Below are 12,421 nucleotides of genomic sequence, written 5' to 3' on the forward strand. Positions count from 1 at the left end.
CCAACTTAACATGTGGTAATCTATCAAACACTTTGCAAAGCCCAAGAATATCATTGTATGTGATTCTCTTATATTTAACATTCTTATCGCTTTATCATAAAATGCAAATAAATTGCTAAAACAAGATCTCTCCTTTGCAGATCCATTCTAACCATCATAAAGAATATTATGTCCATCAATTCAATCTTTTATTCTATTCCTAGCCATCCAACACCTTGACTACAACTGTAGTTATACAGACTGGTTTATAATTGGTAACTTCTGTCCTAAAACCATATTTATGGAATGATACTATTTTGCCTTCTTTCCACTCTTTGGGAACCTCACCTACTGCAAGAGTTTCATTAAATAACCAGGTCAAGGGCATAAATAACCATTATGCACTTTCCATAAAAATACATAGTAGTATGTCATCCATTCCCACAGCCTTATTAACATCTATACCTGTATTATATATGCTGATAAAGGGGTCATTCAATTCCGTTATATCCTTTGCAATGGCCACGCTATTGCTATGATTAACCACCAGTATCAACCTTCCATAATTATTTTTCCTCTTGCTTGTCATATGGCAGAAGAATTCCCTTGAATTAACCTTGGCCTCACTAGTATGATTGATTTAACTGTTCATCCATTCACTATTTCTCTGTTTACTCACCTAACCCTTGGAAGTTATTATTATTACATGACCTCCATAGAGTTAGAGACTCATTGTGGGAGGTACACATTATTGCACACACAATGTTCATCCAACTGTGGCTTAAATTGATTCAATGTGTCTACATTCACAACACACACTCAGGCAATTCTTTCCACTCACCAACCACTCTCTATGCAAAGAACCTTCTCCTCACTCATCTGCTCACACCCTCATTATACAGTTTCCAGAGATGGCATCTTGTTCTATCCCCATCTCCCATTCTATGAAAAATCTTTTCCATGTCAACCTGATATCAACCCCTGACTAGCTTGTATGTCTCAAGCTAATCAGAGGTTGATATCAGGATCATATCATTTCCCTTCCTTCTATTCATGAGGCTTTGCAACTTATGTTCTCTCAATCTGTCCTCGTACTCCTTCTTTATGAAGGTTCACAGTCCTCCTGTAAGACCATAACATCTATTTCATTCTGCATTGCTCTCCCCAATTTTACATAATCCTCAAACAGCTGCATATCACTAGTTAATCCCATCCCAGTATCATTAACACAAATTGAACAATAATACTCCAAAACTGACCCTTGCAATACACCACTGCACCCCCATATAACTTTCTGATACCTATCTGACAGACAGTCACTGATCCAACTCAAAAGTCTGTTATCAAGTCCCATCTCTTTCAATTTCTGTAACAGCTTGTTTGTGTGGCAGTCTATCAAAATCTTTTACAAAATCCGAGTAACCACTGTATATGCATCTCCTCTGTTCAAGGTCACCTTGTTATACTTATACTACATAAGTTAGGATAACTAACCAATGTAGTATAACTATATTAGTTATAATAATTAGTTATACATTGCTTGTGTCATGTCAGATACTGCCTTATGAATTTCCAGGCAGTGTCAACATCTTTTCTGCACAGCTCATCTAACCAACATATTGATTCTAGTTGACTACAGAGCTACCCATAATCACTCACTTTATAATCCCACATGTATCCTTTTTTGATAGTAACCTTTTCTTGTTTCACCACTTCCCAAACAAGTAACTGGTGATTACTCTCACCAACTGATGGCAGCGTTACTACCTCATTAACAACTAATCTTGTGAAGTTATCACCAAATCCAAAATACTAAGGCCTCTAGTTGCTTCGATCATGTGCTGCTTAAGATATATATCACCTATAAATTCAACAAGCTCACTTTTCTTGTTCCTGTTCACTATCTCCTATTTTCATTCTGTATTCCTATAATTAAATTCTCCCATCAATATCACCTTTTTACATGCCTAACAAATTTGCCTAAACATTTCACTATTTGCTGTATTTCCTGGCCCATCGCTCATGAGTCAAGCATGTAAGTGGCGCACATGTGTAAGAAGAGCTCCAGATTGAGATAAGTATTCTTGGAATAATTAAGTATATATGAGTGTTTGTTTGAGTAAGAGCTGCTGTAAAAGTTGTGCACTACTATTATTATTAGTGTGGGAGATTTTGTTTTGCTTAAACTTAATTACGAATTCGTTGTTATTATTAGACTTTATGGTGGCAGCTTTGTCATTCCGTGACTTTAACTTAGACTTCAGTTGTTTTGTTAAGTGTGAGGTGTGTTATATGTATTCTTTCGATTACATAAATGATTTGTGGATGTTTAGGGTGGATGGAAGGAGGGTGTGTGTGTGAAGTGTGACCTGAACGAGGAATTGATGAATGCAAATATGAAATTGATGACAGAAAGTATTAGTAGCAAGAATATCGCGGAGAAAATGAGTGCACATTCCAAAGAGAAGGATGGTGTGAAAGAGAGGCGAAACAATGTTAAAAAATCAGTAAAAAAGAAAATGAGTGATTTAAAAACCATAACAGATGTTAATAAGGACGAAAGTGAGGCGAGAGTGGCAGAAGGAAATGAAATTGAGAGAATGAATGAAACTCAAAATGGCGTGATGCAGGAATCGAAAGTGAAAAAAATCGAAAGAATGAATGATAGTGAAAATTGGACGCATGTTGAACCGAAAGTACGGAAGCACAGAAAGATGAATGAGAGTAAAAGTGAGAAGAGGGTGTCGAGAGTTAGAAAATTAGAAAGAATGAATGATAGAGAGAATGTGATGCGAGATTCGGAAGTTGAATTGGATTGGATGAGGAAAGAGATGAAATTACGAAAATGTGGGCAAAAACTATTAAAACTAATCATGATGGCATGAAAGAGTTAACAAAAGATGAGCGAGTGGCATTATATGGCAACTCCATTATTAAAGGTGTGCTGGATGATAGGATGCACAAGGTATGTTTTCCAGGCAGTAAAATGAGTAGAGTGATTGAGGCATTGGATATGAGGAGGGAGCGAGCAAAGGAGTTGATGATTTTAATTGGCACGTATGATTTGACAGAGGACAAAGAGCAAGTCAGAATGGATGTTAGGAGGCTGCTTAGAAGGATAAAAGAGAATAGTGTGACAGGAAGAGTAGTTAGCATGTTGCCTAGGTATGACTGTGGTGAAATGAGGCGGAGAGCAAGGATTATGAATGATATGCTGGCTGAAATGTGTGAGGAGATGGGAGTACAGTTTGTTAATGTGTGGAATGAGTTTGAAGGAAGAAGTGAACTGTATGGGAGTGATGGACCGCATTTGAGTGGTTATGGTGCGAGTCGCTTGGAGAGACTGCTGCTGGAAGGTAGAGAAGTGAGTAGAGTGAGAGAGAATGAATCAGATCAAGCAGGAAGTGATGTGGAAGAGCAGGACAGTAAGACAGGAGAGATCGAAGAGGTGGTTATGAATGAGGAAGTGAGTGGTATGAGTATAGAAAATGAGAGAATGGGTGTGCAAGAGGAGCAGGGAAACAGGGAGGCTCAGGGTGGACAGGGGTACACAGCATGAGAAAGGTGGATGCTCCGAGAGGAGGTGAGAGCATGTGTAGATAGGAAAGAAATGGGATGACCTGGGATCAAGAGGAAACAGAATTGAAAAGGATTCTAAAATGAATAAGCAGAAAGGGAAATGGCCCAAGTCGAGCATGGAGAGATCGCATCGAGTGAGTGTATCAGTAGAACTAGCTGTAGATCCAGAAATGAGCTGTTCTGTTTGTATACAAATGCTAGAAGTATAAGAAACAAGGAAGATGAAATGGTTGCATTAATTGCGTCCGTTCACCCAAATATTGTCGGAATAAGTGAGACATGGTTGGAAGAGGACGACATCCTGACAGGAATAGAGATGAAGGTGTCAAATCATCCACCAAGGGTATGATGTGTTTCATGAGGATAGAAGGGGTAAAAAGGGAGGGGGAGTGCTATTGATGATAGAGAGAGAGTTGTGTCCATACAAAGTAGAGATGCAAGAGGGAAATAGTGCCAGTGGTTTTGAGGCAGTATGGTGTGAAATAGAGGTCAATGGAATCAAATACTTGGTTGGATGTTGTTATAGACTAGGTAATGTGGATAGTGGTGATAGTGAAATGTATAATCCAATTAGTCAAGCAAATAAGAAAAGGGTGATCATTATGGACGATTTTAATTATGGCAATATAGACTGGAATGATGAGATAGCAACTGGAAATAAAGAAAATGAGTTTCTTGAGTGTTTGAGGGATAACTACCTCCGACAGTATGTAACAGAGGGCACGCTCATCTCATCAGAGGATGTAATTATAAATGAGGTATCAAATCATCCACCAATTGGTGAGAGTGACCATGAGGTGATTACCTGGGTGGTTGCCAGCAGTGCGAGAACCTCTGTGAGAAAAGGGTATATGTGGAACTACAAGGGGGGGGGTGATTATGAAGAGCTCAGGAGACAGCTTGCAGGTGCAGCATGGAATGAGGAATTAGCTGGAAAAGAGATCAATGCAGCTTGGGGGATTTTCAAAAACTATCTAGTAGATGCAATGTCTAAGTGTATTCCAAGGGTGAGAAGGTTAAATAAGGTAGGTGTGAGATGGATGAATAAAGAGATTATGCATGCGATACAGAGAAAGAGGGCATTGTGGAGGCAGCATAAAAGAAGTGGAAATAACCAATTCCATGAGGTCTACAAAGACCAGGCAAGGAGGGTGACTTGGTTGGTGAGGGTAGCTAAAGAGAGGTATGAACAGCAGTTAGCTAATGAACCAAAAAGAATCCTAAGGAGTTCTTTTGATATGTAGCCAGCAAAAGAAAGAATGATTATGGAAGGATGACATTGATAGGAAAAAATGATATAAAGACAGCTGTTTGCAGAATGTGTGGTGGAGATACTTAATGAGCAATTCATAAAGGTCTTCAATCTTGTGAATGTTACTTCATGGAGAGATTGAGAGCAGTAGTTGATGGGGAGGAGAGACTGACTGTAAGTGAGCAAGAGGTGTATGGGGAGTTGAGTAAACTAGATGTTAATAAGGCTGTGGGACTTGATAATATATCGCCACGTATTCTGAAGGAATGTGCCAGGGAGTTGACACCTGTCTTGACATATATTTTTAATACGAGTCTTGCACTCGGTCAAGTCCCTAAGGAGGGCAAGATTGTGCCACTTCATAAAGGAAGTGATCGAACTCAAGCATCAAACTATAGGCCTATCTGTGTGTCAGGTGTTGTGGTTAAGTTGTTGGAGAAGCTTGAGAACTAGGATCGAGAGTTGGGTTGGTTTGATGGACAGCATGGATTTGCTAAAGGGAGGTCATGTTTTAGTAATCTACTTACTTATTACAATAAAGTGACTGCTTCCTTGGACAAAGGAGAAGGATACACAGTAATATACTTAGATTTCACAAAGGCTTTTGATAGAGTACCTCATGATAAATTGATAGTCAAACTAGAGCAGATGGGTTTGGATATTAGATTAGTGCATTGGATTGGAGACTGGCTATCTGATAGGTATCAACAAGTTGTGTATGGGGGAGCGACATCCAGGAAAAGGAAAGTCACTACTGGAGTTCCTCAGGGGTCTGTTTTGGGGCCATTACTATTTAACTTGTATATTAACGATATAGGTGAAGATTTCGATGGAGATATTCAGTTGTTTGCAGATAATGCAAAGTTGGGACGAACCATGAAGAGTAGTGAAGATGTTGTGGCCTTACAAGAAGACTTGAATAAATTGAGTGATTGGGCACGGAAATGAAGATGTGAGTTCAATGTTGCAAAATGTAAGGTTTTAAAATTTGTAAAACAAAGATGGGATGCAGAATTTATGCTTGGTGAGGATATATATTGTTGGGGGTGGAAGAAATAAGAGATCTGGGGGTGATAGTGGATAAGGATCTGAAATTTATGGGACACATAGCCAAAATTGTGAAGACAATATAACGGCTTCTGGGAATGATGCAGAGGACATTGACTTGTAGAAGTAAGGAGATTCTTGTTCTGTTGTATAAGGCTTTGATTAGGCCACACATAGACTATTGTGCCCAGATTTGGTCACCTGGTTTTCAGAAGGATGAAGAAATGTTTGAAAGGATCCAAAGGTGATTGACTAAGGTAGTTTCTGACCTCTGGAATGTCGAGTATGAGGAAAGATTGAGAATATGTAATTTGCAGAGTCTGGTGGACAGGAGGAAGAGGGGAGATATGATAGAGCACTACAAGTTAGTAAGGGGTTGTTATAGGATCAATGCTAAAGAAGTTCTGCAGAAAATAGTGGGAGATCCAGGGAGAACCAGAGGTCATCCCTGGAAACTGTATAAAGAGGGTGTGAGTAGAGGAGTGAGAGGCAGGTTTTTTTCGTGCAGAGCTGTAAATGATTGGAATGTCTTGTCTGAGAGTGTGGTGTCTGCAAGGAGTTTGAATGTGTTCAAGGCACGGTATGATGAGCTGTGCGTGTGATGAAAGGACCTCCCAGATGAGTCTTTGACTCCATGAGGTCTTGAGGTAATAATAATAATAACAGCATCCTATCAGATATACTAGCCTGTTAATTTCCATTTCACACCACACAGATTCAAAATCTGCACATGTACTATGAATTTCCACATATTGTGGACACAATTCTTCTGAAGTCATTAACAGCACTCCCCCCCCCCCTCTTTTCACCTTCTTATCCTTCTGGAAAATTTCATATTCTTCGATTTCTATTTCTGACATCATATCTTCAGACAACCAAGTTTCATTTATACTAATTATCTTTGGGCATACTGACTCAATCAATGCAACAAATTCAGCTCTCTTATTTTGAATACTTCTTATATTTGTATACAAATGTAATGATCCCTGTCTATGAATCCATTCAAGCTGCGCTATACTACTCCTCTCTCTCTCTCTCTCTCTCTCTCTCTGGTCTGTCCACCCCTATTTCCCTGATCCTTACTCTGATTGCCATTCATATCTGTCTCATCCTCACCTTTATGCATTTCATCAAGTTAATCAAGGTGACGTGGAGAGCTTGCAGGATGATTTAAATACGCTGTCAGTACGGGAAAAAGTTAATGGGAGTTAGTTTAATGTTGATAAATGTAAAGTCATGCACTTTGGGATAAATAGATCATAAGCTACAAAATAAAGATTTATTGTTACAAAGACCATATATTTACAATGTACTTAAGCTCTTACAAATTGCCTATCGGTTTCGCTAGTAACTGACCGACCAGCTTTCTCAAGGCTTGCATAGTACAAAAAAAGAGGTAAATGCAAAAAAAGGTTTCAAAATACAAAGAACCATTAGTACCTGTTAGGTAGCTAGGGTGACACGTTCGTGTGACATAACTACTCAGCATCATGAACACGCGTTACATGCAAACACGTAATATGATTATTTGCGTACTGTAGCTCTGTTGAACTGAGGGAGTTAATTAGATTTTTCCAGGTATCGTTCAGAATGGCCCCTTGATTTCTGTTTAGGTTACTTCCCGTACGTAGTACAACTGCCGCTTCTTTAAATACTCGATGTCTGTAATCCTCATCTACGTAGGGCATGGAGCTGTTATTCCAGTCTATAGTGTGGTTTGAAGTTGAAAAGTGATGTGCCAATCCTGAGGTGATCGTTCTGTTGTGATTAACATCGCCTATATGTTCTTTCTGTCTTATTTCCAGGCTTCTCGAAGTCTGTCCAATGTATGACCAAAACATGTACAATTTAGATCACAAGCTGTTTATCACACATGGCACTGTACTCCAGGAAACTAGAGATTTAGGGGGTGGTGGTAGACAGAAAGTTAAAGTTTAGAGGACATATTGCTAAAGTTACTAAGGTAGCACATAAGATTACTTGGCTAGTGAAGAATACATTAACAAGTAGAGATAAGGAAGTTGTAATTCCTCTTTATTTATGAGGTCTTGATATGGCCACATCTGGATTACTGTGCTCGAGTCTGGTCCCTTGAGTTTCTTGGGGATATGGAAGCAGTGGAGAGGATTCAGAGGCGAGTAGCCTGTGGAATGTGTCCTATGAGGATAGATTGAAGGTGTGTGGATTGCAGAAGTTGGTTGATAGGAGAAAAAAGAGGGGATATGATAGAAATGTTTAAGTTGCTTAAAGGGTTTTATAGGATAGATGCAGGGGAAATGTTTCAGCATTTGGCTAGAGGGACCAGAACAAGGGGTAATCCCTGGAATAAAGGTGTGGTTAGTATGGGTGGGAGGACTAGATTTTTTGCTTGGAGAGTAGTAAATGAGTGGAATGGGTTGTCAGAGTCAGTTGTGAGTGCTTTGTTTGTTAATGGGTTCAAGGAGAGTATGATAGATTGGGTCTCCCATGATGAGTCTTTGTACTCCATATAGGTGTCCATATAATAATAACAATAATAATATAGTACATCAGTATAATACTCTAAGTTGGCTAAGGTTGTGTAATTCAAAATTTCTGTTCTAGAGACAAAATAAGGAACTTTCTCAGTCTGCCTCAGGCTAACAGTAAGCAGGGTGGCAGTAGCTTCACATTGGGTAATTGAAATTTATCTTCCTCTTAAAGACATCCATACCCAGAGTAGGATTAGAACCCTCAGCCTATTGGTTGGAGAGCTTATATGCTTGGCTAGCTAGGCATATAGCATATTAGCATATAGCATAATGGTGCTTCAGCTAGCCAAGCCAGCTGGGTGGACATTCACTGGTACTCTCTCTCTATATATGTATGTATGTGTGTGTTGGCTGCACAGAAAAATTTTGTGCAGATTCACCAGTCACCACATGTTGTTAGGTAACATCTCCCATGGTCTCCTAGTACTCATTGCAGGACACTCAACACCACACAGCCTTGTATTAAGTGATACAGACTTAATACAAGGGATCATCCTTGTATTAAGTCTGTATCACTTAATTGTAACAGATTAAGTGATACAGACTTAATCCATCATCCACACTATGCATCTGCTGCCCACTAATGGCATTTTTGTCTATTAATTATGTGTGTCCTCTAGTCGACTTTCCTATATATTATATCATAGTCACATGTTCTCAAGATCTGGTCAGTTTATAATCATTTTGCTAATGCTATGTCTGATTTTTATCTTGTGCAAAACTACCAGTGAAGCAAACATGTTAACTATGTCTATATTAACATAGTTATCCTCTGAGACAAGAAGAAACTCGTATATAATGTGATATGTGGCTGCAAGCACGAAACAGATAACTGAGTAACAGGTAACAATTATTGATTTATCATGACATGGCAGCAATTGAAAGAGCACTCAATAACACACTTAGGCTGCATTTCTAAAATGAATATAAAAAATTATATTTTAATGAAATGAAAAAGAAATATTCTAGTAATTATTTAAATTCTGCATATTTCATTATCAGTTATGATATAAGCCAATTATTACTACTCTCCACTGCACATCGATTTTAGGTTACTATTTCATGATGGCTGGTTATTTTGTGTCTGAGTACTTTCTGAAATAGATGCTGTTGAGTATCTAATCCTCTTTTTTTTTGGTCTTTTTCCATTATGACAAAATCAGTAACAAAAATGGGTATTTGTAATGACATTGGCATTTCAAAATAGTTACAGCAAGTAAGGTAAAAATACAAAAACCTATTTAATATAAATCATGCTGAAATGAATAACCAGCAGTCACGACCAGCATTTTCCCCTGCTAAATTCCAACCTTAATAGTGTCCACTACCACCTGCAGTCTACCAAACCCCACCTATTCTTTCTGGGATTGGCATTATGCAAATAGAACTTATTATAGTTCTATTTGCATAATATAGGTGGCATAATAGAACATTATGCCACCTACTCCCTCTAGGATTGGCATTATGCAAATAGAACTGTTTATTAAGCTGAAACCACTCTTCTGATTTCTTTAACTTGACAACTAAAAATTCTCATTCGTCAATGGGCAAGAAGACAAGTACATTTTTCCAGTACTGAATTTGTACATTTCATTTCCAGAATAGATGGTTAGTTTCCATGTACTCATAGGTACACTCCCATTCATGCACATACAATACATTTAAAGTAAGTTTTTTGATGGTCATGGAGAGAGAGAGAGAGAGTTCATATTTTTCTGAAAAGAACCACTGATTGTGGAAGGTGGGTGCTGAAACAAGTTTATAATAATATTGTACAAATCTTGTAATTGAAAAAGTACATTTTTTTTAGTATGGCTATGTCATGTATATGAAATTTAGAAAGTAATAATTCAAAATGTACATTAAGCATTTTTTTTCAAAAAAATTCATGATATAAAAAGAAATTCTTGTTAGCATTGGGATTTTGCATATTTAATTATAACATATAGCTATATTTTTCATTTTGTTTAGGTTATAACATTAATTCATTCAGCTTTAGACTCTCCAGGAGAACTTATATTAACTCTTTATCCTAATGGTATGTGGTCTTTTTGTTATTAATAAATTTTAACAAGATGTACCATTTTACTAAAGTACACCCTCAGTATTCTTTTATTTATAGGCATTCATTTGCCCTTAAATAAAAATATTGTATTATATATTTTAGATTAAATTCATTGAAGTTATGTATAAGATTCCATAAGAAATCTTTTGTAGTGACATGTTCAAAAATGTATATTGAAGTGTGTATTGCTGTATACATAGTCTTGCCATAAATACAGTTACAACTTATGCACACCCTGTGCTGGCCACAGAATTGTGCAAGCCCAGTTCTGTTACTGGTGCTGTGCCCAGCCAAGATTTGCATATTTATCAGTTAAGAGAGTGTCTATCTGTATGGGTTAACATGCAGTGGAGAGTTTGAGAACTGTGTAGCTGTAATAGCACTTCACAAGGTTGGAATGCAACCACTTGTTATTTTCAACATGTTAAAAACACTTGGGATCAGCAGAATGTTTGTGTGTTGGACTATTAGCCATTATAACAATGGAGAAGATGTATCTGATTGCCAAAGAACAGGTCAACCAGTCTGCATTGAGATGCAAAAGCTTGTGAGGGTGGTGAAAGCATGCTTCCACTGTAATCCTATGAGAACACTGAAAGGGATGTCATGAAAGCTGAACATTTGCAGAGTGATGCCATGGAAGGAGAGCCTATCATTGTTTTACTGGACACTCCCTAACAACTTATGCAGCAGAGGGTGATAAAATCAAAGGAGCTTCTCTGGTGATATGCGAACAACAGACAGAGATATTCTCTTTGCAAATGAGATTTTCAAACTATTGAAGAGTCGTTTATCCACCAAAATGATTGGGTATATGCCCTGGATGGTCACAAGCATGTGCCATATCATCCAGGATTCAGAGAGGTCATCATCCTGTGTCAGAAATGGTTTGGTGGGGAGGTATCCAAGTTGCATTTCTGTGAGAAAGGGGTCAAAACCTCCACTAAATTATATCAAGACATCATGCTGGAACCTGTAGTACAGCCCTGAACACCTTGTTTCACTGTAGACAGTGGACCTTCTACCAGAGCTTGGGCCCCTGCACAAATGCAAGCACCAAACAACAGTGGTTGGAGGCAAATGGGCCAGACCACATATCACCATCTGATTGGTTGTCTGGAAGTCCTGATCTGAATCTGTTGGACTTCAAATTTTGATTGGAGCTCAAGAGAATAGCCTGCAGGAAACAACACCCCAATATAGACAGCCTGAAGGTGAATTCGGAGTGAGCACTGGTAGTATTTCTGTTGGTTGTTGTGCATGCCACCATGAACATGTGGCCTTCACAGACTTTGGGCATGTGTAAAGGCAAAATGGGGACATTTCTAATATTGAATGCTGCTATATGCCATTATACATGTGATTTGTATGTGCTGAAAGCTGTAAATGATTTATTGATAGATTAAAGGTTTATGTGCTTTTCAAATTGTAACAGTATTTATGGATAGATATATATCGACCTTAATCAGCCCTATTTCTGTTCGCTATGCCTCCCATCTGTAAAACAGGTCCTGAACTTAGGCAAACGAATAGAAGCCTCAGTGATATGAACGAAACTCTTTCCTCCAAAATATGTGCATTAGAAACCAAGCTCGAATCAACTGACGATCAGCGGCCCAACGCAAGTTCATTCTTCCCCGCGGAACTTCGTGAAATAATCGCATCAACGTTGCACGACTTGATGGAGGCCAAAAACTTCAATGCCATCATTTTGAACTTTCCAAAAGAAAACAGAGAAGCACTAAAAGAAGACATCATTAAACTAGCTGAAGAATGCGGCATTGACCCTTAAAATATCATCAGGTGCCATCGTTTCTGACCCATAAACAAAAGAAAGAATGTTACGAACTTTCCATGCCTCATAAAAGTGACTTGCAACATGCTGATAAGCATATCAAAACTAATTGCAGCAATCAACAACAAGTTCAAAAGACATCTGTCCCCATTTGCACATATGTACTCAACCAGATCTGTCATTTGCACAAAGGG

General features: G+C 38.3%; 1 protein-coding gene across 8 annotated transcripts in view; it reads left to right on the forward strand.

Annotated features, from left to right (window-relative positions):
- The window catches only part of LOC150105272 (tyrosine-protein phosphatase non-receptor type 4-like), a 238,981-nt gene that overhangs the window by 82,217 nt on the left and 144,343 nt on the right, over positions 1-12,421 (forward strand). For all 8 annotated transcript variants that reach the window (XR_016548432.1, XM_090394050.1, XM_090394053.1 and 5 more), the window contains one exon: positions 10,339-10,405. Coding sequence is in view for 7 of the 8 variants with exons in the window: in XM_090394050.1 (XP_090250176.1) it covers positions 10,339-10,405 (67 nt within the window). In the remaining variant the exon portion in view is untranslated. The remainder of the gene's footprint in view (positions 1-10,338; positions 10,406-12,421) is intronic.

This window comes from Typopeltis vanoorti, chromosome 6 (assembly GCF_054136105.1).
Source record: "Typopeltis vanoorti isolate ZY-2024b chromosome 6, IOZ_Tvanoo_1.0, whole genome shotgun sequence".
Taxonomy (NCBI): domain Eukaryota; kingdom Metazoa; phylum Arthropoda; class Arachnida; order Uropygi; family Thelyphonidae; genus Typopeltis; species Typopeltis vanoorti.